The sequence below is a fragment of the Orcinus orca genome, chromosome 18, assembly GCF_937001465.1.
Source record: "Orcinus orca chromosome 18, mOrcOrc1.1, whole genome shotgun sequence".
NCBI classification, from domain to species: Eukaryota; Metazoa; Chordata; class Mammalia; order Artiodactyla; family Delphinidae; genus Orcinus; species Orcinus orca.
Genome location: NC_064576.1, coordinates 456,273 through 482,326, shown reverse-complemented (window position 1 = coordinate 482,326; position 26,054 = coordinate 456,273). Strand labels below are relative to the sequence as shown.

Sequence of the window (26,054 nt, the reverse complement as noted above, 5' to 3'; positions counted from 1 at the left end):
CACGTTTTCATACTTTAAGGTATCTTAAAACCTCTGGATATTAATGATATGGTTACTAATGATAAACCTATGTAATAATTTTAGAATCCTTTTTCTGTTAATGGTTATAACAGGTCAGACAGTATATATTCTTAACTCGCTTTTTTGAAAGGAATTCTCTAGTTCATAATGTTATATTTGAAAATACTTTGTTTGGTAGTTCCCTTAAGAAAGGCTTTGTAGTACGTTTTATGGCTAAAGCGGTGTTATTTCTAGGGAGCAGATTCCTAGCTTGTGTTATAATTTAACCTCCCTGTGGCTGAGATGTTACGCCCCCGCCCCCATAAATGGGTTGTGTGTGGCACGTTTATCAGGAAAATGTGTAAAGCATTCTGATTGCTCTGGCCAGATTAAACCAAAAGCGGAATACCATTCCATGCCCGACGTTGACCAAAAGTAGCCAATCTCAACTGAGTCAACAGTTGTCAGAAACCTGGGAGAGGGTGCTGGGGTGCGTGCGTGCGCGTACCCGTGCCGCAGAACAGCCGCAGGCCAGCACTGGGCTGAATCCCGTGACGCAGAAGGTCACCTGGGACCCAGGTTCCCTTGGAGAAGGGGCACCAGGAACATGTAGATATTACATTGTATGTTTGTATAGTTACACATGATATTAAAATGGAATCGGCCCCGCCTTAGAGGAAGTCAGCTAGATCTCTCTGTGGGTCAGTTTCAAAAACATCAGCATCAGAGTTGCAGAATGTGTACGTACTACCTTCTAGATGTAAAGGCCCGCAAACAGCACTCACGTTGTTCGTGGATGCGTGGGCGTGTGTGGGAAGCGTGGAAGACGGAGTGAACGCTCTGAGCGCGGTAGCTGCTGGCCGGGCGGAGTGGGGAGCTTTTCGGCAGAGACAGTGAAATGGCACTCGTGATTCTGTGCGTGCTGTGTACTGGCGCTAAGGCTGCCTGCAGAGTTATTACTTGTATTTGCAGCGTACACGCAAGGGGAAGATCCTCGGGGTGGGACAGGCGGTGTGGATGCAGGTGAGGAGGGGCTGGCCCGGTCCACCCCCGAGTTCTCCCCGCCCCGAGCTAGGCAAAGGCGGGAGCCCGGGTAGCGGCTGGGTGTTGCAGCCGGACCTGCAGACCGGCGGTGAGGTGGCCACACAGCCCTCCGTGAATGTGGCCTCCGCATAACGATGGACAAATGGCTTTAAAGGCCGGCGCCAGGAGCCGTGCCGGACAGCTGCTGTGGGCTTTGACCCGGCGAGCTTCCGTGCTCACCGGTGGTTGAAAACGGAATCATTTGCAGATTGAAAAAAAAGTTACTCTTTTTAGTGAAAGTAACCAATTCCGTATTTTTAAACTTACTAGTTACTCATCTGTACGTAAATCTGAACGTGGTATGTTTAATTGCCTAAGTGTATTTTAAATTTCTCAGTGCAAAACAATAATTTTGTGTCTTTTAAAAAATGTTTCTTGGGCTTCCCTGGTGGCGCAGTGGTTGAGAGTCTGCCTGCCGATGCTGGGGACACGGGTTCGTGCCCTGGTCCGGGAGGATCCCACATGCCGCGGAGCAGCTGGGCCTGTGAGCCACGGCCGCTGAGCCTGCGCGTCCAGAGCCTGTGCTCCGCAGCGGGAGAGGCCACAACAGTGAGAGGCCCGCGTACCACAAAAAAAAAAAAAAAAAGTTTCTCATATCCAAAACAATTTTTTAAATATTTGTTCTTGTTAAGATACACATCTCTATTTTTAGAGGAATATAAAAAACTCAAAGCAGATAAACCTATTTTGCTTACAGCCAATAGTTTAACTTTTTTGGTGTTGATTGGTAACAATATTAATATTTAGGCAGTTGAAGGATGCATATCTATCTTCGTCAACTTAGGTTAATAGAAATTATTCATCGTTCGTATGTAGCATCAAAATTCATTGTTTACTGGAATTTGAAGAAGTGTATTTAAAATGCATGGATTGTGAAGAGTTCAAAAATGAGACCTCGGACCAGGCCAGACGGAAGGCCATGTCTCTCCCTCTTGCTGAACCTGGTGGAAGTGAAGGAAAGCGTCCTCCGGTGGCAGCCTGGTGCAAGGCTCCCCGCCTGTAGAACCCCCGCCACCCACCCTGCGGGGACCGGAGCCCGTGTGCCTTAGGGGAACCGGGGGGTCCTGTCCACACGGGCCTTCTCCGTCCCTCCAGTGGGGCTGGAAATCCATGTCTTCTCACCTGAGACCGTCCCGGCCCTTCCAGGACGCTCGTGCCCCCGGGCCCGCCTGCCGGTTTCCCCGGGCACGCGTGCCCTCTGGTGTCGGCGGGGCAAGGGGTTCACCGTTGTATCCCTGGGGCCGAGGCTGGTGCTGGGCACACAGCGCTCTCAGCGGGCTCGTGCTGAGGGGAGGAAAGTTTCCGTCCCCCCTGAGGTGTTTCCCCAGCTCTGTGTTAGGTTATCTGACTGTTTAAAGAGGTGGCAGCTCCTCACGAGTCACTCCTCCTGGAAACAGAAGCGGATTCTACTTCTCGAGGAAAAGCAGATCGTTAGATTTCTACGCCAGGTTGCCAACACACAGAGAGGTGTTGGAATACAAGTTAGTTCCAACTGTGAAGTTCTGTAATTGTCTTAGAATTGCAGACTTGAAGAGCCGTTTAGCTTCGGGGCCTGTGGTCCCAGCAGAACATTCTGTCGGTGGGCAGACAGCCCACAGGGGTTGAGTAGGTTGGTGACGGCCTGGGTGCCCCGGAGCCCCCGATCCCTGGACGCGAGGGCACAGGGGCGGGTAGGGGTCGTCGTAGGGAGAGCGGCAGCCCCCTCAGATTTGGGCATCGGGCTTCGTAGCGGCGCTTGCGGCGGACCGCGGGTCTAACACGGTCGGGGGCAGTCAGGCTGTCTCCCAAGGGGCAGCTTCACCCTGACACTGGCACTTGGAGCCTCAGTTCAGGAAGGGCGTGACCTCTGGTCTCCTTGCGTTGCAGGTGTGGTGTCCTTAGTGGCCGTTCATCCCTCCACAGTAAACACGCTTGGGAAGCAGCTCTTGCCAAAAACATTCGGACAGTCCAATGTCAACATCGCTCAGCAAGTGGTAAGGCCGGGAGGGTGGTGCACGGTTGGCCCTGTGGCTTCCCTTCCTGGGCCCGCAGGTTTCAGGAGCACGTGGCCAGTGCCGTGTGTCCTCCCCCAGCTTGGGCCTTCCTGTGTGTGCCGCTGGACGGCGGGACCCGGCCAGGCCAGGGCAGCTTCCCCGCCGGCCACGCTGGTCCCACGTCTGCCCTGATGGTGTTTCCTGGGGTGACGCGTGCTCTTGGGCCCGAGCTGGTGCGGGCTGGCCGCTCAGGGCGGGCCGACTGCCGGCCCGGGACACGAGATGGTGTCCGTGCGGGCCTCACGGCGGGCTCAGGGCTCTGCCAGCCGTCAGGTGCTGCAGGGCGGGGGCTTCCCTGCCCATCCTGGCCGATGGGAGGGGGTCAGAGGCGGGCCTGCGCTCCTGGGACTGTGCCAGGCACCTCTCCTCCAAGTACTCCCACCAGCCCGTCAGCTCCCACCTGTGGGGTTTGGCGGCTCCCTTCCCGACGGGACTCAGGGCTCCATGGGGCCATGCGAGGAGGGGCGTTCACCGCCCACCGCCCCGCCAGGCGGCCCCGGGCAGCGGTGTGGCCTCCCCCGTCAGGGAGCTGGGACCACGTTTGCTCAGCAGCATTGCTGTGATTTTTCAAATCCGTGGTGTGTGGGAGTCCTAGGCCTTGCTGGGCACGTCACAGATATCCAATAAATGTCCTTTTGATAGAAGTTATAATCCACATCATTTTATTTTATAGGTACTGTGCGTTACGTTATAGCAGAGTCACGCCTGAGAATAGCTTGGTGATTATAGCAACAGTTCTGTCATTAGTACCAGTTTAAATAGTTGGGAGGAAGCTAACGTGAAGAGTTTTCTGGTGGTGCCTTTCCGACCTGCAGCTTATCCACCTGAAGTTCCACTGCTGACTTGCCCCAAGCCGTCTCGGAGCCCAGCTAGTTGTGGAAATGTGTTCTTCCCAGAATGCCCGTTCTCAGAGTTAAAGCTGGCCCGCCACAGATGCCTGTCCATCTCTACAGACACAGGGCTAAAAGCAGAAGAGCTGGCAGGTTCCCACAGGAGGGAAGTCCATGGAAAATAGTGAAAATAGGGGAGTGAGGGGACACCTGTGGTGTCCTCCGCGGGGCTGTGGGCAGTGGCCCGCCGGCCCAGGGTGCGCTCCCGCTCACCTGTCCTGTTGTCGAAGGAGGCTGCCCTTGCAGTGAGCACCTGTTGGGCGCTGCTGTGTGCCTGGTGCTCTGTTCTCCTTGCAGAACAGTGGAACCCACGGGAGGTGTCCTTAGGGGTGGACGGTGGAGTGGGCCCTTGTGTCCGGTGGGGCAGTGACACCGAGGCTGGGCACCCCTCTTGGGGGCAGCGGCAGCAGCCTGGCCTCTGCCGGCCACGCAGGGCTGGGCCGGCGTCCCGAGCCTGCTCTCCTGAGGACGTAGCGGGCTGAGTGCTGAGAGGGACGGGTCTCGAGGTTCCCGAGCCAGTGGCCACGGGCTTTGGCTGCACGCGCCTCCCGCCGAGACCCGGGGCCCTCGCCTCTGGGGCTTCACCCTCGTTTCCATCCTGTCTCACTTTCCAGAGCGCTAGCTATTTGATCGCATGTCTTTGGGATGAGAGTGACCTGCAGTTTGAAAAACACGGTGACGATGCCTCAGTCACTGGGGGCGTGAATTAAAAGAACGAGGCTCAGCTGAGCTGTTCGCCTTCCTGTGGCTTTTGTGGCTCATTAACATTGACAGGTGACCTGGGCTTAGGGATAATTTGCAACGTGCCAGGTCAGCTGTCCCAGGGCCACGGCAGGTAGCCCTTATCCCACTAAGCAGCGGACTAGCGGGAGTGTCCAGCTTAAAATAGCCCGGACACAGCCTGCTCTCCACGCGCCCAGTGCTGGGGACCAGTGCTGACACGTTCGGCGCCAACCCCGTGCAGTCACCAGGAAACGGTGCTTCGAGTGGTTTCCTGGGTCGGGCACGAGCTCTTTGGGAAGCTAGGATTTTACGTGGCTGGATGAGGCAGTGTCCCCGTGTCCCCGTAATGTGTGACTGTCGACGGATGGGACCAGAGTTCTGAGTGTTTGGTGTCAGAAGACGCCTTCTGTGCAGGGACGGGTGTGTGGATGTCGGGGGCGGCCCCGGTGCCATTGCCTCTCCTCCGCCCCATGCTGTCTGGGGTGCCCGGGGCTCCCCGCTTGGCTGGGTGGCCTGGCGGGGGCACTGCAGCAAACCTCGCTAGCCCTGCGTTCCTTTTTTCCTTCATTTTGGGGCCTCATTTTAGCACCGCTGAAGCATAGCGTTTTATCCTGTCTTGTGTCACTGAAAGGAAAGGAAGTAAAAGAGGAACGTGGGAGTCCCACTCGGAGTCGTCTCCAGGCCCAGCCAGGCTACCGGGCGTCCCCCGTGGCCCAGGGCTCCAGGTGTCCCCGTTGGGTGCCCACGTGACTTCTCTGACCTTTGTGGTTAATAGAGCTCGGCGGCGGCTGTAGGTAACAGAAGTGATGAAGCGGCAGCATCGTGTGGAGGAGATTCTGACTGTTGTGAATTGTCTCTTCTGACTGTAGGTAATTGGTACGCCTCAGAGACCTGCAGCGCCCAACACTATCGTGGTAGGAAGCCCACACACCCCTAACACCCACTTTGTCTCCCAGAACCAGTCTTCAGACCCCTCACCTTGGTCTGCCGGGTGAGCACTTGCCTAGAATTTACCCCCCAGCCTCTGGCTACGTGGCCGACCAGCACGCCAGAGGATCGGGCCCTGGCCAGCGCGTGCCCGGAGTAGACGCGTGGACCGCGCCGCCCTGCGGTTTTGGGGGTGGTGACTCCACTGCGGTTTTGGGGGTGGGCTCTGGCTTCTCAACGCAGCGGTAACTTTCACACTTTGCGCTGTCTATACCAGAAAGTACCGTTTCTCGAACCCCAATAAACGTGGCGGGTTTCGCAGCAGCTTCTCCTAAACAGCTAAATGTGGCCGTGGGGACAGCCCTGTGTGACGGCCACACCACCCTGTTCCTTTCCTCCAAAAGCAAAGCGATGTGAAAGCGACTTTACTCAGAGGTCAGCTGTGCAACTTTCCCTAAGAGCAAACAAAAGCAAAGATGTAGAATCGTGTCTGTATTTTTGGTTCTAAAGCAAAAATCATCAGCTCCCGCAATTCGTCAGTTGGAAACTTGGGGCGACCGTTTCCTCGCTGTGGCGACTCAGGAAGGTCGGGCGCTGGGGCTCCCCGCCGAGGGGAAGCGCTCCAGCCTCAGCGCTGGGCGCCGGCGGCCACGTGGCCATCAGGGTGTCTGCACTGGCTCACGTTTGCCCCCAGATTCCTGTATGTGCAGCAGAACTTCCGTAACCCCTGATGTCGGTCGACATCTTTTTAAGAAGCAGCGTTGTCTGGCGTCCCGATACACATCGGACGTGTCCTGGGGTCTGCCCTTTGGGTCACGTGCCCCACTTTTCCCGAGAGCTGAAGATACATGTGTAAGGTCCGGCCACTTAAGTTTGTTCTCCAGCCTTTAAAGGAAGGAGGGGGTCCCTGGACGGGGAGACGGAGCCAGGCTCCCGTCCCTGCTCTGCTGAGCGCAGCCCGTGGGACCCCTCGAGGCGCCCGCCGGTCCTAGGAGGCGGGTCTGGATCCTGGGCTGGCGCTGTGTGCTGAGACCACTGCTCTCCTGTTGTGTCTTTGAAGGAAGCGTAGCAGGAAAGGGGAGAAGAACGGCAAGGGGCTGAGGCATTTCTCCATGAAGGTCTGCGAGAAGGTGCAGCGGAAGGGGACCACGTCCTACAACGAGGTGGCGGACGAGCTGGTGGCAGAGTTCAGCGCCGCGGACAACCACATCTTACCGAACGAGTCGGTGAGCGTGTGCGCGGCAGGGCCGGCGGGGCTGGTGTGCGCGGCGGGGCCGGCAGGGCCGCGAGGCTGGCGGGGCGGGACACCCCGGCCCTCTGTCTGTGTCTCAGACGGCCTCAGACATGCAGAGAAGCTCTGAAAACACTTCCAAAGGTCTCCCGGCCCGCTTGTGTGGTGATGCCCCCGCGTCCCCGGCGCTTCCACAGCGCGCACCGGCTCCGGCCCCGTGTGTCGGCCACCTCCCCGTGGCGACACCCCCTGCCTGGGCTGGCGGGCCGAGCGGGGCCGTGCGGGGGGCTGCCTCACGGGGGCTGCGGACGGTGCCCAGCCTCGAGTGTGCTCGGGTTTTGGGCTGTCTGGAGATCTCCCTCTGTCTCCACCAGGCTTACGACCAGAAGAACATCAGACGGCGGGTCTACGACGCCCTGAACGTGCTCATGGCCATGAACATCATCTCCAAGGAGAAGAAGGAGATCAAGTGGATCGGTCTGCCCACCAACTCCGCCCAGGAGTGTCAGAACCTAGAGGTATCCCAGCCCTGCGTCCGCCGCGTGTTCCTAGTAGGCGTCGGTCGTCTGCACCACTGGCGCCTGCTGAGTGTCTTGGGCGGCGTTGGGGGTAGGTCTCCCCGCGTCCTGAAGCCCCTGATCGCGTCCGTGCTTTCCCACTTGACGGTGACCCTCCGGCCGTCTGGGGCCGCGGACACTGGTGGCAGGGCAGTCGGCCCGGTCCGGGGGGGTTTCCCCCAGTGTGGGTGAACTCTGCATCCCAGTTTGTGTGGTTTTCAAAAAGACACCATAGCCGTGTCCAGAAGACGAGAAGACGGAAGAAGCTTGTGTAGTTTTGAGATTAAGAGAAACTGGCCTGTGCCCGCATCGTCTGCCATGTTCTAGGTTCTTCTGTTGCCCCACCGTCAGGCCCAGGGCACACGTCTTCGGCGAGGACCTTTCCTCGGTGACCCTGTGTTGCCTTGGATTTTAAAATATGCTGTGAAAGCCAGTTGTGATGATGTCTCATGCCGATGGCTTGTCTTTGAAGGTGGAGAGACAGAGAAGGCTGGAAAGGATAAAGCAGAAACAGTCGCAGCTCCAAGAGCTTATCCTGCAGGTAACGCAGCGCCGCCGTGGGGGCAGCGGGACTGCCATTTGCTGGCGTCGGCCCCCCTCCGCGTGTTTGCGTTCTGGACACGTGTTCTCCGCTGGGCGGCTCCCTGGGGCTTGCGTCCCCCGGCTGCTCTGGTCTCTGAGGGGGTGCCGGGCAGGGCCGCTGAGGACGCCCTGGGAGGGTTAGGTGGCCGGTGGCAGCAGGTGTGGGTGCGCGTCAATCGTGCATCTTTTTAGCAAATCGCCTTTAAGAACCTGGTGCAGAGGAACCGCCAGGCGGAGCAGCAGGCCAGCCGGCCGCCCCCCGCCAACTCCGTCATCCATCTGCCTTTCATCATCGTGAACACCAGCAAGAAGACGGTCATCGACTGCAGCATTTCCAACGACAAGTAGGTCGTGGTGGGAAGGGCCTTGGCCGCGTGAAGACGCCTGGTCGGGGGGCGGGGGCAGAGAGAAGGTGGCCCGTCTGGTTGGTTTGCTGCGGGTCTAGCTTATAGCCACCAAGTGCGATCTTTTCAGCGTCATTACCTTGCAGGTGTCCTCCTCCCTTCCCTGAGTGTGCGGCTCCTCGGGAAGGAGGAGTGTTGTCAGGGCAGCAGGCGGTGCTCGGGGCCCAGCCCGGGGCGTCCTGGGGCGGCCGACAGCCCCGGGCTGCGTAGGTGCCGCCCGCGCTCCCTGGTTGCTGGCGCTGAGGTGGTGGGTTCTGTGGCTGAGGGAGGTTTGGGGTGAGTGGGGTGTCCCGCTCGGGGCCCCCGAGCCAGGTGTCCAGCTCTGTCGTGGAGACGGCGCTTTTCTGACGGTGACTTTCTCCTCTAGGTTTGAGTACCTGTTTAATTTCGACAACACGTTTGAAATCCACGATGACATCGAGGTGCTGAAGCGCATGGGGATGGCCTGCGGGCTGGAGTCCGGGAGTTGCTCCGCCGACGACCTGAAGGTGGCGAGAAGTTTGGTGCCGAAAGCGCTGGAACCCTACGTGACAGGTCTGCTCCGTCCTGGGCGGAACGCCCGCCCCCTCCGCTGGGGTTGGCTCGCGCCCGGTGCCCAGAGCAGAGACAAATGGGACGTGGGACGTGGGACGTGGGACGGTGGCGGGCTGTGGGGTGCCGATGCGGCAGCAGCAGGACGCCATCTGGCGGGGCCGTGGCCCCTCGGGACAGGGGGGCGGGGGGGTGGCGACAAGGCCGAGCCGTGTGGTTCATACGGTGCAGGTGTTACGTCAGGATCTCACCTTCCAGGTAGGGCCCCAGGTCTGTGAGGAGCGTGGCAGGTGTGGACCCGACCCCAGGGAGTGGCTTAGTCACTGCAGCAGAGTGACCGAGAAAAGCGTCGTCTCGGCAGCCCTGGGCCTGCCCCGATGGCAGGTGTGGGGAGCCTCCTGGGTCCCCGGCGTCTGTTCTGCTGGCTCGTTGGCTGAGCTGGGGGGTCCCAGCCGCCGAGGGGAAGGGCTTTGTGGTGAGAGAGGAGAAGCTGCCCCTGCGCCTCTGGTGTGGATTACCCCCGAGCGCTCCCAAGTGGCCCAGAATAAGTGGGCGTCTGGCCTCAGAGCGTCCCGTGGGGGCGCCTCCCACCCCCTCTGGATGCAGCAGCTGCCCTCCCCACGGCCCCCGTTCTTGGCGATACAGCTGCGTCCAGGACGGGGGTCGACGTAGGTCCTTCCTCCCCTTGGGTCCCGCCTCTGCGCTGTGGTGGCGGTTGCCCTCCCGTGGCGTCGTCGGTGGCCGCACCGATTCAGAGAAGTAAAGGGAGGACTTCCGTGCTGTCTTCGCGAGGCTTGGTCCGGTGGCCGGGCCCAGCGAGCGGGCTGCCTTCTGGCTGGTAGCGGGCATGGCGCTGGGCGGCCCGAGGGGCCTCGCCTGGAGAGCCGTCCCATCTCAGCTCGTGGGCCTGTTGCCTGCGGTCTCTGCTTTGTGAAATTTGCTTTCTTTTCTTTCTCTTTCCAGAAATGGCTCAGGGATCGCTCGGCGGTGTCTTTGTCACGTCGGCTGTTTCAACTGCCAACGGCACGAGGCTCTCTGCCAGGTAACTGCCATCCCCGGCGGGGCCTGGGGGTGGTGGGGCCACTGTCACCTGGCAGCGGGACGCCCGGAGTCGGGGCGCCCAGAGCAGGGCAGACCTCCCCCCACTCCGGATGCCCCCCGAGAGTCACTCAGAGCTCGCCCTTTGTGCAAAGGAGATTTGCTTTTTCTGATTGGTTTCCTTCCTCTAAAGGTTAAAAGTAGTACACAGCTTTTATGTTTTTGAAAAGTACTTCAGTGAAGTGCGGGCAGAGCCCCCTGAACCCCACGGCCGCAGCCTGAGTGACAGAGGCCGTTTCTCCATCTCTTCTTTTCCTTTTTAATACACTTGAAGTCACAATACGCATATAAGGTTCCTTTTTTTCACGTTACCGTGTATTGAGTGTATTTGATATTATCAAAGGAGTTTTATCATTTAAATCAATGTGTATTTGACTTTTGACCTAGCAGTCCCACAGAGCAGAAGTGTCAGACCTCAGGGTTTGTCTTAGTGTTTTGAAGATAAATGTAAAGTAATACCAACGTTAGGTATTGACAAAACAGTGGTTTTATTTTTTATGTAGTATTATGTGTCATACATATTTATATCAATTCTAAACATCAATAAATGTTCCTAAAGTGTAAGTGAAATCAGCAGAGTGTAGGTCCAACAAAATGGAATTGACTAATAAGTCACGTGTGCACACCTTCGAGGGGGCTCTGCGGGCACCGTGTCCTCTGGTCCCCGTGCAGCGCTGGCCCGGAAACAGTGCGGCCCTGAGGGAGGGGCGGGGTCGCCCCGCGAGGGCCCCAGTGCCCGTGGGGTCTGTGTCGACCTCCGGGGCTGAGGGAGGCCCCAGGGTGTCTGCACCTGTTTGGATTTGGACTGAGGCTGGTTCCGTTTTTAACTCTGAATCTACCGCTGTGTGTGGAGCCCAGTCTGTAACATCTGAACACTGGTTATAGCAAGAGGTGGAATCTGGGTGTTTCCTAAACGTTCCTCTTGCAGAAATTCTTTTTATTGATTAAACTTCAGAGGCTCACGTCAGGTTTTCTAAAGAGGGAAGCAAAGCCATTACCATCTCAGAAGAGAAGCTGACCTTAGTGGTGGACGCGCTGTTTTTACAAAGGCCTGTTTTGTTCATTGAGCTGCCCTCTGGCTGAACGTTTAGGTGGTTCCCAGTTACAAGAAAAGCTGCAACGAGCCGCCTGATGGCTCAGTTTTCCACTCTTCCTGGCTTGGTCTCCAGGCTGGCTTTCCCAGATGTGGGATTACTTTGTCCACGAGCAGCGTCAGTAAATACCAGTGAAAGGTATCAAGATACATGCGTGTGGTTTTCTGATAACGGGAAAACACCTTTAACGTTAGGAATCTGTGCAGCTCTGCCCTGTGGGCTTTCTGTGGTGCCACAGGCCTCTCAGGGTCCTGACCTGCGTGGCGGGACAAGAACCCTTTTACTCAGTCATCACCCTCCCCTGCCCCGTGCCGTCTGATTCAAGTGTATCACAGCCGCGTTTCCAGGGTGGTTCTGACCCTTTCATGTCCTGTTATCTTTAAACAGACTCACGGTTTACCAAGTAAGCTCCTCCGTTTTGTGGAGAGCAGTTGAAGGCCGCAGGTTGGGTGCAGAGAGGATGCTGTGAGGCCCCCCCGAGGGTGCCGCTGTGTCTCCGCGTGGAGACAGGCCTCCTCCGAGTCTGGAGCCTGGATGACCTGTGTCAAGTTGTAGCTCTAGGTCGGGGTCCCCTTGGGGCCTTCCCTTGCTGTTCAGCTCAGACATGAAGACACTGAATGACTTGTGACGGTGCCTGAGCAAGTTGTAGCTCAGAAGAAACGTCGCCTTCCCTCCCCTCGTGGTGGGCGTGGCCATCTCCCGTTGGTGCCCTGGGACCGTAACTGACCACAGCTGACCCTTCGCGTCTCGTGTGCGCTGTGCTGGGACGCGGGCGGTGGCTGAAGCCGGGGGTCTTCGCCCGGGATTCTGGCTCCTGAAGCCCCTCCATTCTAGGCCAGGGTCTCGCCCGCGGGCCTGTTGGCATTTTGGGCCGGACCACCCTTTGCTGTGCGTGCTGCCCGTGCCTTGCGGGGCACTGGGTTGTGCCCTCGGCCTCAGATGCTAGCACCCCGCCCCCCGCCCCAGTTGTGGCAACCAGAGGTGGTCATGTGTTTCCGGATGAGGCTCCCAGGAGCGTGAAGCAAACGCGGGTGGGTTCCAGCGACCCATTTGAAGACGAGGGCGCCCTGGCCGCTCTAGAGCCCAGCCCCGCAGCTCTGCCCCTGGGTCCGTGGTCCCCGCCTGGGTCCCCCCCGGGGCCGGCGTCAGGCGGCATTCCAAAGAATAAAGCCTGCAAGAGCCGTGGGTCCTCGGGGCCGTCCTGGAGGCGCAGGCTGCAGCAAGACGCGCCCGTCACCCCCAGCTTCCTGGCTCAGCACGGACGCCAGAGGCGCTGAGGGTGGGGCCTGGGGTGGCGTTGCCACAAGCGGACACACGCACACGCCAGCACACGCTCACGGGGTGCCCCTTTCCTCCCCGGCTCCCAGCCTTCAGGGAGGTCAGGGAAGTCACAGGCGGAGGCCTGGGAGGAGAGTCTCGGGGCTTTTCCGGTTGGTGTGCCCGAGTCTCGCTTCCGACATGATGATAAATGGGGAGGACTCAGTGCTGGGGCCCTGCCGGAGCCCCTCGTCCAGTGGTGATGTGTGAAGGGGGCGTGACGGGTGGCGTCAGCCTCGGGGGCGCTGGGTTCTGTGCTGCACGTGGGTAAGGCTTGCCGTTTCTGTTCGTGTAGTTGAGAACACCCGGACCTCACGGGGGTGCCGGCCCGTCTCTGGCGCCGCAGACGCCGCCACTGACACCTCCTGTCCTTGCAGTGACCTGGCCAACGGCGCGGACGGGGCGCTGGCCACGAGCTCCAGCGGGTCGCAGTACAGCGGGTCCCGGGTGGAGACCCCCGTGTCGTACGCTGGGGAGGACGACGACGAGGACGAGGACCTCAACGAGAATGAGGGGGAGGACTGAGCCCCGCCGGCTCCGGGGACACGTCCGGGGAGGAGAACTGCTGTGAACGTGGGTCTTTCTGTTTCTTTTGCCCTCCTCCCAAGAAGAGCTCGCTGAGCCACCGGGTTCGGCACGCGCCACCGATACGCAACGCGCTGTCCTCTGCGGGGTCCTGACGAGCTGCGCTGTCTGGTGCCGACGCACGGCCTCTCTTTACTCTTCTGGATTTTGTGTTTTCGTTTGCTGTTTTTTAAATTCAGAGTTCATTTCGCCCCTTCACAGTTCTTGCCGAGTTTGCTGGAGACGTTGCGCTCCGTCCGCGCCGAGGGAGATACAGGCCCTGCTGCCCGGCGGGCCCGAGGCAGCCGCTGAGGGGGAGGCACCACGGAACCGGCAGACGGCGAGGCTCTGCCTCTCGACGTCTTATTACGACCTTATTTCCCTTAAATTATATTGACTGCGTGACTCCATCGGGTTTCTACTTGGGTTTTGCTCTGTGTTGCAGCTGATGAATTGCGAAGCTCTTTCTTCGTTTCTGTGTGTTTGGTTTGGTAGGAGTTTACTGCCACGCTGGTGCAGCTTTGGAGACTGTCTGAGAGCTCGGAGTGGTTTATTGCTTATGGTAAAATGTGCCTGATTTCTTACAGGCAGCGTTTGGGAACTTTTATTATATAGTTGTTTACATACTTCTAAGTCTGTCATTTAAAGACATGTACTGAAACAAATGTTGTATTTGTTTCGTAAGCATCTTCCTGTAATCTATTATAAAGTTGAAATTAAATATAGAGAATGTTTTAACAGTTTTTTAACTCAAAATTTGTCAATCATTTTTAATAGTTCTTTTTTTATAAAAAGAAAAAGGAATTTCAGGACAGGCAGTAGTCTCTTTTAAAACTTATTCACCAAGAACCATTAACTGCACAGTTGCTGTTAGCTGCCTGTTCTAAAATACTTGTCTTTCTATTGGAACACAAACAGACTTTTCTGTAATATTTTGTGGAATAAAGAGACTTAAATTGTTTGACTTGTTTAACTTGGCACTGTTAGTTTTTATTAATAAAGTGCGCATGGGCATTTTAAACAAGTCGTGTGTCCCTCTGATTCGGGATTGCTGTCTGGAGCTCATTTTCTCCCGTCAGCCGGGCCCTTCTCTGGAGGGAGGAGAGGGTCCAGGCCCAGCAGTGCACGCGGGACCCGCCGAGGCCCCCGGCCTGTCCTGCCGCTGCCCGGCGGCGGGGCCGAGGAAGGAGGTCCCGGGGACGCGGCCAGTGGTGGGGAGAGAGTTTGTGCTCTGCCTTGCTTTTAGAAGAAATGTACCCACGGCCTTTAACGTGCGAGTCCTTACGAAACGTGAACTTTGCAAACACACACATCCCCGAAAGGTCACGAAGCGCCCCAGGGAAGCAGGGGGCGGAGGGACGCAGGCTGGATGCCCTCGCGGACACGCCCACGGTGAGAGAGCCAGGCCGAGGGCGTTCCCTGCCTTTCTGCCGGATCCTAGAAGCCGAGACAGATTTTATGGATTTGACTTTCGGAAAAAGAGTCAGATTGTAAGGTAAGATGGGGCAGCTCAGTGTTTTATTCACGTTGGTCGAAGACATCCGTGAGTGTTGCGGTGCAAGGTTGCGGCCTCGGGCAGAGTCGTGTCTCCTGAGGGCTGTGGCGGTTCCTCCTTTCTTCCTGACTGTGGCGGACTGAAGTGTCCTGAGGGCTGTGGCTGGAGAGACAGGGGCAGTGTTGGCGCCCTTGCGGTGAGGACACGGCCAGCCCCGCGTCTCCGGCCGAGTCCCCTGCGGCTGTGCCCCTGCTGCCTCTCCTCCTCCAGGGCACCCGGGCGGGTCTGGCCAAGCTGGGCACCCGGGCGTGGGCACGAGACCCCCGACACCGACCTTGCACCGGTGGTGACCCAGGTGACCGAGGGTCTGCTGGTTCCGTTGCCGCGGGAGCGCCTTGGGCAGGGGACAAGGTTCTGGCACCGTCGCCTCTCCTGCTCTTCCTGGTAGGTGCTCAGCTGCGGCCCAGTCTTCCCGGAGCATCACCCGTCAGGGGGTCCAGCCTGCGTTCTTCCACGCCCGCTTCCCTGCGGTTGTGGTCTGTGACCTCTAGGGGAGGTGTTCGATTCCAAAGTTCACGTCTTACAAGCTGGTGAGTAGTGGGGTTCTGCAAACCAGGAGGCCTGTGGCTACTTGGGCCGAGGACTGACCCTGGGCATTGGCTCAGCAGTGGTCCCCGGGGCGTGTAAGCGAGCTCCCGAGAGAGGAACGTCCGGACTCGAACCTAGGCCTCTGACCTCTGACCCCAGAGCCTGTGCCCCCCCTCCCCCAGGTGCTGGTGGTTCCGTGTATTCGACAGCAACTTGACGGAAGGTTCTAGCACTTCTTTCCAAGGGGCACTTTGTGGTCAGCAGGTGGCCGGCTCTGAGGTTCCCTGTCCCCTGCACCCCCATGGGGGGGCAGCCCCTCCAGCTGCTGCGCCTCAGTTTCCTTCCCTGTGAAATGGGATCGCAGCCTCGGCCTCCCAGGGCAGCCGGAGGAGGGACCCCGAGGCAGACGGCCTGCTGTGCTCGGACCCCGCGACGTGCGCCCCACACCCAGCCCCATCGAGGCCTCGGTGTCTCTGCTGGGGTGGCTGGGCCTCTGACCCCCAGTGTGTCGTGACAGCCCCGAGGTGGCCTCTGACCTCCAGTGTGTCGTGACAGCCCCGAGGCGGCCTGATCTCTGGGCTGGGCCTCTGACCCCCAGTGTGTCGTGACAGCCCTGAGGTGGCCTGATCTCTGGGCTGGGCCTCTGACCTCCAGTGTGTCGTGACAGCCCCGAGGTGGCCTGATCTCTGGCCTGACGTGGCACTTCCCAGGTGGCTCAGGGTTTTTGCCGGTGGGGTCGGCAACGTGGAGCAGAGACACTGTACCCTGGGCCCTGGTGGCCTTCGGGGCTGGGCGGTGGGTCCCCTGTCCCCTGAGCCTCTGCGGGGCTTCTTCCTTTGGCTTAGGACTCTGGGCTGCCAGCTCCGGGTGGGGTGAAAAGAGGGCGACAGGTGAGAGCAGGTTTGTCCTTGGGACAGAATGTTCTCGTTTCAGGGTTTTCTGAATGGCCTGGGGCTGCAGACCGCCCCACCCCCTGCCGCCCTGGAGGGGAGACTGTGCTCCGAGGACCGTCACCTCTGGGGTTCGGGCTCCGCTGCGTGGGGACACCCTTACGTCCCAGAACTGTGCGCTCTCGGGGCAGCCCCTCCCACTCCGGTTTGTAATGTCCCCGACTTGCAGCTGAAAGTGTTAAAGGGAGAGGCTTTTTGGTTCATTAATTTTAGTTAATTCTTTTTAGTTAAGTGAATTTGTTAGTTTGAGTTTTTAGTTAATTCTTCCCCCTCATCAGGAGAGACACGACTCTTTTACATAGATTAAGAGTGAATTTAATAAACTTGATTTTTACAGTTGAGGAATTGTGTTTTTTAAAGCCGGCAACCAGAATGCATGAAACCCTAAGTCACGTTTCATGTCAACGCACTCCCGGTCTTCATATTAACGTATAGAAAAAATAAATTGCAGCAGGAAAGGTGATGTCCGCGCGGAAGAGATGAATCCTTTTGGGGTCTTGTTAGTTGCACAGCTGCTGCCTTAGGGTCACCGTGTTAGCCCAGCGTTGTCATCGTGGCTACAGTTCTACCTAAAAAGTGACGGAGGTTTCACAGGATTCTGGCTCCGAGAGCTGGGCGCACGGGGGCCTGTCCGGTGCGGAGCTGCCTCGGGTGCCGGGTGTAGCTGGACGCGGCGTCTGCGGTCACCCTGCACCCGGGGGCCAGCCGCCTGGCTCCCTTACTTCTGGATTTTAAGCTTGAACTCCACCTTCCCCTCGTAGGGGTCGTGGGGGTTGTCGAAGGTCACGTGCTCCGCCAGGACCTTGCACACGATGGCGACCTCCCTGTTCACGGGGGCGTTGAGGAGCTTCGCGGCCACCAGCGGGTTGCTGTAGTGGGGCTGAGGCGGATGTGCGTTAGGACCGGCGAGGGCGGCCGGGCGCTTGGCCGGGTGCTCTCACGCCGCCCGAGAGCCGCCCGGGACCCACTGGGACACAAATGTCTCCCTGCTTAGAAACGAGGAGACTTGGCCCGGGGGGCGGGGGGCGGGGGCAGACCAGTGACAGATTCAACTTCAAGTTACAGTTGATGAAAATTAATATAAAAACAGCGGAGGATAAAGCCAGAGATTTGGAGAAAATGATTTTAAATGGATATGCAGTTGTCTAAGGGCCTTCTAAGGAGGCCCTTGGAAGGTAAAGGACTAGATGTGATATTCATTTTGTGTGAGAACGATGTGTTTTCAGGTAGTTACGAGAACAGGGGTTTGGGAAGCACCCGAAGATTAAGGGGTCCGGCTGGGCTAAGTGCGGCCTTGTTTCGTTTCTGCGGGTGAAACGTTTAGGGCCTTCCTTCTGCTAGTGACTGCTCAGTTTCATCCGGTTCCGGAGCAGCTGTTGGGGACAGTGGCACACACGTACCTGGGCCTTCTTCCCGTAGTAGGGGAAGTAGTGTAGACTGTAGACGCCTTTGGGTGGGAAGTACTCCACCTGCAGGGCCGGGGCATCCGGGTGCTGGTCCTGTGGGCGAGAGGCCGCTGTGAGAAAGGCCGGATCTGGTGCGCTCGTGTCCGCCTGTGTGTCCGTGCCACGCATGCTTCTGCACGCAGGTCCACGTGTGTGCGTACGTGTGCACCGTGACCACACGTGCAGTTGGCACTAGATCTAATCTTTATCATCAGCCCAGAATCCATTAAGGGTGTAATTCGTTAGTTTGCAAGACCCCGGGTGACTTTTCAAGCTTGTGTTTTTTTCCATTTTAAACCCTCTTAGGATAAAGAAGGTGACAGAGCTGAGCGTGTGGGAACGAAGGCCCACAAGGCTGGGCGGGTGATCTGCGGAGACTGGGGAAGGACCCACACGCTGCCGTGGGGTTTGCTTCCCTTCACTGTCAGAGCCAGCGACTCGCCCGACGGCTTGAGCTCGTCTGAGGGCAGAGGAAGGGTACTTTGGTGTCTGTGCAGATCCCGGGTCAGCCTACACACACGTGGTCGAGGAAACTCAAAAAGGAAAAACAAAACAGGACGAACGCTGCGCTCCGGGGAGACTGCAGGCTTTGGGTGGGGGTGGGGGGGTGTCACCCCAGTGGGGCACCCGTGCTGACGGCAGAGAGCCCTGGCTGAGGGCGTGATTGTGGAAACAAACTTTAGAAAATATTCAACGAAGACAAATTTAGTTTTTTCGTGTTGTCCTTAAAAACATGTTTTGAGAAAAACTGGACTAAATTAATGCCAACTGTTGGCAGCATTTCCGTACACACGCTGCCAGACGACAGCGGCTGTCGGTAACTTGCATATTTTTGTAAATAAGCCAATAAGAAGGACAGAGCAGCGTAGCAGATGTGCCTTGGTTTCTCCAAATAGCCACAGACATTTTGAAGCACGTCAGTGATACACTGTCCCAAATGCCTTTTGAAGCAAAACGGTGACGAGCGTTGTTTTTCTTACCAGGTTGCTTTTTCCAGAGACAGTGTAAACCTTTACTCTCCAGGATCACATAGCTGTGCCGTTTGGCATCTTGCAAAACCATATAGAACATTTTTTCCTGATAATTCTTACCGGGTTTTTAATCCCCCAGGATAAAACCACTCTTAAGTGAAGGTTCCTGCAATTCGTGCCCCTGGCTTATTAGGCTGACGGCTGGGATGATTTTAGGGAAAAGCAGATCAGTATTTCCCACAGGTTTTCCCTCCTAAACAAGACAGCTGTGGCTGGTCACTCACCAGGAAGGTGCAGTCCACCCTGGGGGCCGTGTTGTTGCCGGGGAGAAAGTTGACGATCTGGAAGGGAAAGGTTCGGACGTGGCCTCTGTGCCCATCTGTGAGTGCGGAGGACGGGTGCCGGGGAGGCTCTGGGGCGGATGTACCAACTCCTGCTTCAAAGCCGGAAGCTCCACGCTGGGGCCGTGGTCTTGGCCGGCAGGTGGCAGAGCTGGATGGGGGGTCTGAGCTTCCCGAGCCCACCTGTGCAGACGGCCCGGCCCCCAGATGCGCCTGCTGGTGCCCAGGGCCCAGTGCAGTGCCCTCCTGGCTCGTGAGGACCACCGCCCTCCCTCGCACACCTGCTAGGCAGCCGGGACCGCAGCCCAGCTGGGCCCTAGGGCCCGGCGCGGTGTGCCAGTGTGTGGCCCCCCGGCCTCTTAGGGAGGAAAATGAAGGGTGCCACGCAGACGCCAGCATGGTGCCGGGTCCTCCCCGCCCCGCCGCCAGGTCCCACCCTCCCCGGGGCCCTGCCGAGATGTCCCCTCTCCCCGCAGCGTGGACGTGCCTCCCGAGGCTGGCCGTGTTCTCACGGTCAGCCTCCCTCTGCGCCTGTCCTCAGACGGTTCCCAGGTGCCCTCCCCGCGCTGACCGCGGCCCGGCTTCTTCCAGCCGCCGTGCACACAGGGCTGCTCCAGGCTCTGCGGCTCGGCGGGGGGCGGACGCCACGGTCAAGTGGGTGGTGGGTCTGCATGGCAGCTCCCAGTTGGTCTGAGGGAAGGCGCGCTCGCGGCCAGCACACGTGCAGGAGAGGCGGGGCCCCGGTTCCCTTCTCACCTCCGATCCCCTCACTCACCCTGTTCATCTTGATGATGAAACACGGCTTTCCTTCCTCAAAGCCGAAGGTGGGGTCCGGCCGGCCCGAGCAGTTTTGCAGCATGTCTGCTGTGAACTTGCAGGAGAACTTGGTGTGGTTCGGGGCCAGGAAGCTCTCCTGGAAGAAGTACCTCTCGGCCGTGCAGTTGATGTTGGCCTCCTGGGCCGCGGGTGAGTAGCCTGGGGGACAGGCACACCTGCGGCCCTGCCCGAGCTGCGGCCCCCTCTGCCCCCCGCCCCCCAGGGGGTTCCTGAGACGAGGAAAGAATGGAGACACTGCAGTGCATTCTGCACTCTACCTGCCAGGAAGTGGTGCAGGGCCTGCGTTAGTCCTGTCCAGGTCCTGTTGTCAGACACGTTGTAGGAGATGTCCAGGCCTTTCTCCCCGTAGACATCTGGCCTCAAGGTCACCCCTGGAAAAAGGACGTGACGCCTTGGCCTTTGGTTGTACATCCAGGCCGTTTGCCGTTCGGTTGGCCCTGGCCTGGGGGAGGCCGTGCCTGGGACGCTTCGGGGCCAGGCCTTCGAGGGTCCCCCCGCCCCTGGCAGCCAGCAGGGCCCGGGACCCTGCCCAGGGGCCGGGGGGCCGCGCCGTCCCACGAGGCCTGGCCAGGGCCCGTGGGTCCCTCCCACAGGAGGCCTGCCTGCCTGCCAGCCTCTGGGATTGGGGCACATTCTATCACGGTGTGTTCTCAAGTTTGTAATCTATTACGTTCTGTTCTGAAATGACATAGAAATCCTCCATGTTTTGTCCGTTGGTTGATTCAAAAAATTGACCCGCAGTTGTCACGATGATTTGCAGAGGATCCGCCGGGCGCTGACCCAGCTCAGCGCTGCTGTGGGATGTTCTCGGGTTAGTGTCTTCCTCAGAAACAGTTAAGGACGCAGGGGTGACAGACGCTCCGAGTAGCTGGGCTGGAAGAAGCTTTCCTCCCTTCGTTTCTCCCCCCACCCTTTGCACCGCAGGTTAGCTGGCTGCGTGGGGAAGCCTTGGTCCGAACACCCTCCCCGGGACCTGGGAGTTTTGTCACCAGCGACTTCCTGCTCTTTGGCGCTGGCCCAGCCCCCTCGTCGCACGGGCCACCTTGCACTTAGACGGCACTCGCGCTCTGGACCTAATTTGCTGCTGGGGAGGCGAGGCCTCCACAGGAGAGCAGCCTCGGTGCCGGTGACGCCGCACGGGCACCGAGCGCCCCTCGCCCCCCTTCCTGATCCCCTGGTGACCGTCCTCCCCGACATCCTCCCCGAGGGGCCGTGTCCCGGCCCGGCAGCCCAGGGCAGCGCAGGGCCCGGCGCCCGGTACCTGGCGACTTGAGCTGGTCCTGGTAGTCGGGGGTGTACGGGTCGACCGTGCACATCAGCACGTAGAGGCACAGGGCGAAGATGCCGGTCATGACCACGTAGAAGGCCACGTAATAGAGGCTGATCCACACTGCGGGAAGGGGCGGGTCAGACGCGGCGGCAGCCGCTCGGCTGCGGGGACGCGCGTGCCGCTCCCCAAACACGTCACCTCTCAGGGTGAGCGTTGCACTGGTGTCGGGCACGTTCACGCACGGCGCTGGGCACCCGTCCCGCTGTCTGGTTCCAGACCATTCTCCTCACCCCGTAACCCTGCCCCCCTTAACTTAAAAGCCTTAAAAAGTTACACTTTTAGGAACACAGCTTTAAAACGGCTCTTCTCCAATCTAAGGCTGGGCCTTTGGGTCAGGCTGATCCTCAGCTGCTCGCAGGTGCCCGCTGTCGGCGGGTGTCGGGGCTGAGGGGGGCCTTTGGAATCACCCAGTGGGGGAGGAGAGGCCGGCCAGGGCCTGCGTCTGGGCACGGAGCCCGCCAGCCCCACGCGGCTGCTGCTGGTCCCCTGCCCTCCCCTGGCGCCCCTGCCCTGCCGCACGGACCCCAGCGGGACGGCGTCCGGCCCAGCATCTGGCCCGTGTCCGGGTTCCAGCAGTAGTGCCGGAACTCCTCCATCCTCTGGCTGCATGACTTCTTCTCCTGCAGTGCCGCCATCGCCCCGCTCCTGCCAAGGGACGCTTGGGGGAGGACATCCCCTTGGGTTTTATGGTCTCCCCCTCAGAGGTCAAGGGCACTGCGGCTCTGGGTTCCGGGGCGAGCCCAGCAGGGTGTTATCACTGCTTGGCCGTCAAGCACCGACGCCCGGGCAGGCCCGGCAGGTTCCACTGCCGTCAGGTGCCCCTCCACCCCCTCCCTGGGCAAATCAGGGTGGCTCACTCCTCCTCTCGGGTGCCCTTGGCCCAGAGCCTTATCTGCTCTGATAATGAGCAAGGAGGCCTGCCAGGTGCTCAGCTCTGCCCACTCGCACCTCCTTGGGGAGGGAGGTGTGAGGAGAGCGGCCTGCACGAGGCGGGGCCTGGGCCCTGATGCCCAGCCGCGGCCGAGATGCTCCCTGCTCTGCGCTGATTGCAGCAGGCGCCCGAGGCCATGATGAGGCGACGGCTGGGACCCCGGTGTGGGGGGGGCTCCCGCCGCCGTCAGTCCTGGTGCTGGAGAGCCAAGCCTGCCGGTGCCCAGGGCCGCCGGCTGCGGGGCCGCAGGGGCTCCCGTCACTCTTGAGCTGAGCTTCGGTGACGAGCGTGGTGTCCTCTGAGAGCCAGTGTTGGGGCCCTGTAGGACTTTGTGTCCATGGAGGAATTCACAGCCATACAATCTAGAAGTGTTTTCGGAACCGAATACACACCAGTCCCCGGGCGATTTGCTGAAATGCAGATTCTCCCAGGGACCCAGCGGACCTGGGAGCTCCCGTGGGCCTTGCTTGTGGCTGCAGGACTGTGGCAGTGTCTCGGCAGGGGACGCTCAGCCTGACAGCACGTCCGACCCACCTGGGGCGCCTTGAAAACCTGTGACGCCTGTCCCACCCCCGAGGTTCTGAGGGAGCTGAGCTGCCGGGCGGCCTGAGCGTCTGGACAGCTGCGAGCCCCCGGACCTCCTGATGCGTGGCCAGAACCAACAGCCTTGGCGGTCTACATAGCTGGGGCCCGTCTCTGAGATTAGGAGGAAAGGGCAGCGCTGGGCAGACAGGACGTGGCACTGAGGCATCTTTACAAGTATCTAAGTCAGGACCCGACTGAAAGGGCGGGATTGTAAACAGAGCTGGGTGTCCATCCATTGTCACTTTCCCTCTAGGGACCCACGTAGCCAAATTGGAAGTGTTCTTCGGGGATAAAGATAGTGAAAAGCCCTCTAGCCATTATGTGTATTTTCTTTAGGATGATTTAGAGTTTGTCAGCAAAACGAACACCCTAAAATTCAGATGGAATCGCAGCATTTTAGCTTGGACTCATAGTTCCTTAATGGACCAACCCTAGGCATTTTCCTTCACACTGTTCCCCTTCACAGCTTTGGAACTTTAGGGCAGTAAAAACACAGAGTGTGGCCTTAGGCTGCGGTCTCACTGTCCACAGCCTGTGGGTCTGGGACCCCTGCACCGAGGCCTGAAGACACAGGGTAGGAACTGCTGTGCAGAGAATCGGTGCCGCCCTGTCTGGAAAGTACAGAGACACTCTTGGGACGAGCACAGCATGAATTCTTCCTGGAAGTCTCTGAACGAAATCCTCCACACTGAGTCTCTGAATTCCCAGAAGCATGAACGTGTGTGCTGAGCTGCACACGCGTTGTCGTGATGACCTTCCTGGGACACGTGCCCGTGGGGAGGGGAGGCCTGGGGCGGGATAGGGGGCACTGGGCTGCTTGGCGTGCCCCGCGGGGCAACGTGGGACGGACGCCCCAAAGAGAGCGAGCTCCGGGTGATGTGGGAGCTCACCCTTCCTATGCGGGGGCCTCGACTCCCACCCACCCCCCACAGCAAGGGACCGGAGCCCATCCCTCCACAGCGGCCATGGGGTCAGCGGAAGCCCACGAACGCCGAAGGACTGGATGATAGGAAGATTCCCAGCTTTCGATGGGTGATCACTCATCAGAGCGAGAACCAGGCAGATCTCCAAATGAAGTGAAAACAAGATGATCAGTAGATGCCACACTGAGGTGACAGATTCTGAAATCATCTGACAGGTTGTAAGATGCTTCAGCCAGCAATGATGATTGTGCTTGAAACAAATGGAAAGACAGAAGTAGAAAGTTTAAGGCAAGAATTAGAAGACATAAAGACCAAATGGAAATTTTAGATTCAAAAAATACAATAACCAAAATAAAAAGCTCAAAGAATGGATTCAGCAGCAGAAGGGAAGGGACCAAGGAAAGAATCACTGACATGGAAGAAAAAACAATAGAAATTTCCGGATTTGAACAATAGAGAGAAAGTAGAGCCAGAAAAAAAGTGCCCAGCCTCAGTGACCCAGGGGCCGTAGGAAAGGCCTAACGTCTGTGTCACTGGAGTCCCGCAAGGAGAGAAGAAAGAGTGGGGCTGGGGCATAAACCTTCAGACTCAAGAAGCTGAGAGAACCCCAAACAAGATAGCCCCCAAATCCATGCCAAGCTGCATCAAGATTAAACTTCGAATATCCAAGACAGACACAAAAAAACCTAGAAAGCATTTGCAATTGCTCCAAACAAAAAGGAATATTTAGGTGTTGATCTAATAAAACATGTATAAGACTTGTATGCTGAAAACTACATAATGGTGATGAAACAAAAGTCTAAGTAACTAGAGACACACATTGTGTTCGTAGGTTGGAAGATTCAACACAGTCAAGTCAATACTCCCCAAACTGATATACTGTTTTAACACAATTTCTATCAAAATCCAAGCAAGATTTTTTTTTTTGTATCTATAGGCAAGACTCTTCTAAAATTTATTTAGAAAGGCTAAGGAACTAGAATAAATATTTTCTTCTTTATTTGGAATACTTTTTTGAAAATATTTCTTAAAAAGAAAATTAAGGTAAGAAGACTCAGTCTACTCAATTTCAAGGCTTATTATATAGCCACAGTCATCAAGACAGTGTGGCGCTGGTGGAGGGACAGACACAGTGAACAGTGAAACAGGACAGAAAACTCAGAAGTAGACTCACAAATATGCCCAACTGATTTTGACAAAGGTGCCAAAGAAATTCAGTGAAGCAAAGACGGCCTTTTCAACACATGGAGGTGGAACCACTGGACATCCGTGAACCCTGACCTAAGCCTCACACCTTGCAAAAAAGTGAACTCAAAATGGTCATGGATTTAAATGTAAAAGTGTAAAAATTTTGGAAAAATACATGGGAGAAAATCTTCAAGAACCAGGGTTAGGCAGAGAGTCCTTAGGCCTGACACCAGAAGCGCAATCCATAAAAGAGAAAATTGAAAAATTGGACCTCCAACACAACAGCAAAAAGGCAAGCAGTCCAGTTAGAACACGGTCAAAAGACACAATGGGGTGTTTCACCGAAGAGGATTCACAGACGACAAACACATGGAAAAATGTTCAGTATCATTAGCCAGTAGGGAAATGCAAATTAAAAACACAATGGGGTACCACCTATCACAAGAGCTAAAATAAAAAATAATGACAACTCCAAGTGTCGGTGAGGATGCTGAGAAACTGGATCGCTCGTGTGTTGCTGGCAGGAATATAAAATGGTAGAGCCGTCTGGAAAAGAGTTTGCCAGTTTCTTAAAAAATTGAACATGCAAACACCATACGACTCAGCACATATGCTCTTGGGCATTAATCCCAGAGAAACTGAAATTTATATCTGCACGAATATCTGTATGTTTTTCGCAGCTTTATTCATGATAGCCCAAACTGGAATCAACCTAGGTGTCCTTCAACAAGTGAATGGTTAAACCAGCCGTGGTCCATTCACACCATGGAATACTCCTCAGCAGTGAACCTACAGGTGCGTGTAACCGCCTGGGTGAATCCAGGGAGTCATGCTGAGAGAAAAGAGTGAACCCCCAAAGTGACACACTGTGTGATTCCACGTACAAAGCATTCTTGAAAGGACGACTTTATGGAAATGGAGAACAGATCAGTGGTTGCCGGGGTTCAGGACAGGGCTTGGGGTGGGAAGGAGGTGGGTGTCTGTGAAGGGGGACCGTGTGGCGTCAGGGGTTCCTGAGCATTTGCTGTGCTGGCGTCGTATCCACGCTGCGATCCTGAGCTGCAGTTGGGGGAGATGCTACGACTGGGGGATTGGGTGAGGGGTGCAGGGGTCTCTGGGTTATTTCTTTTAACTGCGTGTGCGTCTACAATTACTCTGAATAAAAACTTTAAAAAAAGGGCCAAGTGAGTTTGGGAAGCTCTGCATACTTGACCCCTCTTAGAGAGCCAAGTTCACTCTTCAATCTCTGAGTCCCGTGATCGCAAACATGTTTAACGCCGTTTATCTGAATGCTTCCCACTTCCCCAGGAGGTAGTTCAGCTCAGCGTTAATCCAGTGGGAGTTGCCGTCCTCAGACACCGCCTCTCGCAGGGCTTCCTGATCTGGGTGCCAGCCCCACTCCAGGCCCACTGAAGCAGATCTTTATTTCTCCAGGT

General features: G+C 57.5%; 2 protein-coding genes across 7 annotated transcripts in view; one reads left to right on the top strand and one right to left on the bottom strand.

Annotated features, from left to right (window-relative positions):
* The window catches only part of TFDP1 (transcription factor Dp-1), a 34,340-nt gene extending 16,446 nt beyond the window's left edge, over positions 1–17,894 (top strand). Inside the window, exons 4-13 of one of the 6 annotated variants that reach the window (XM_049701015.1) lie at positions 2,950–3,056; positions 5,599–5,720; positions 6,717–6,882; positions 7,262–7,405; positions 7,917–7,985; positions 8,219–8,370; positions 8,798–8,964; positions 9,925–10,003; positions 12,848–13,043; positions 13,257–13,396. In XM_049701015.1, the coding sequence (XP_049556972.1) occupies positions 2,950–3,056; positions 5,599–5,720; positions 6,717–6,882; positions 7,262–7,405; positions 7,917–7,985; positions 8,219–8,370; positions 8,798–8,964; positions 9,925–10,003; positions 12,848–12,995 (1,154 nt within the window). In that variant the 3' untranslated portion in view covers positions 12,996–13,043; positions 13,257–13,396. The other 5 variants (XM_049701017.1, XM_004273587.3, XM_049701014.1 and 2 more) reach the window with 5 other exon arrangements.
* Positions 16,786–23,578, bottom strand: ATP4B (ATPase H+/K+ transporting subunit beta). Its single transcript, XM_004273586.3, has 7 exons — positions 21,515–23,578; positions 20,923–21,051; positions 19,919–20,032; positions 19,600–19,799; positions 18,768–18,824; positions 17,468–17,566; positions 16,786–16,947 (listed from the first exon to the last, which is right to left on the bottom strand). Exons 1-7 carry the CDS (start codon positions 21,624–21,626, stop codon positions 16,786–16,788), a joined length of 873 nt encoding a protein of 290 aa, XP_004273634.1. The 5' UTR covers positions 21,627–23,578.
* Between the last annotated feature and the right edge of the window lie 2,476 nt (positions 23,579–26,054).

What these genes read in the sequence shown, in the direction of transcription:
- ATP4B (XM_004273586.3), bottom strand. Translation starts at nt 21,626, where the DNA reads ATGGCGGCACTGCAGGAGAAGAAGTCATGCAGCCAGAGGATGGAGGAG. An exon ending in CCGGACGCCGTCCCGCTGGG is followed by an intron (nt 21,052 to 21,514) that starts GTCCGTGCGGCA and finishes CCCTTCCCGCAG; the next exon opens with TGTGGATCAGCCTCTATTAC. An exon ending in GGGTGGACTGCACCTTCCTG is followed by an intron (nt 17,567 to 18,767) that starts GTGAGTGACCAG and finishes TCTCGCCCACAG; the next exon opens with GACCAGCACCCGGATGCCCC.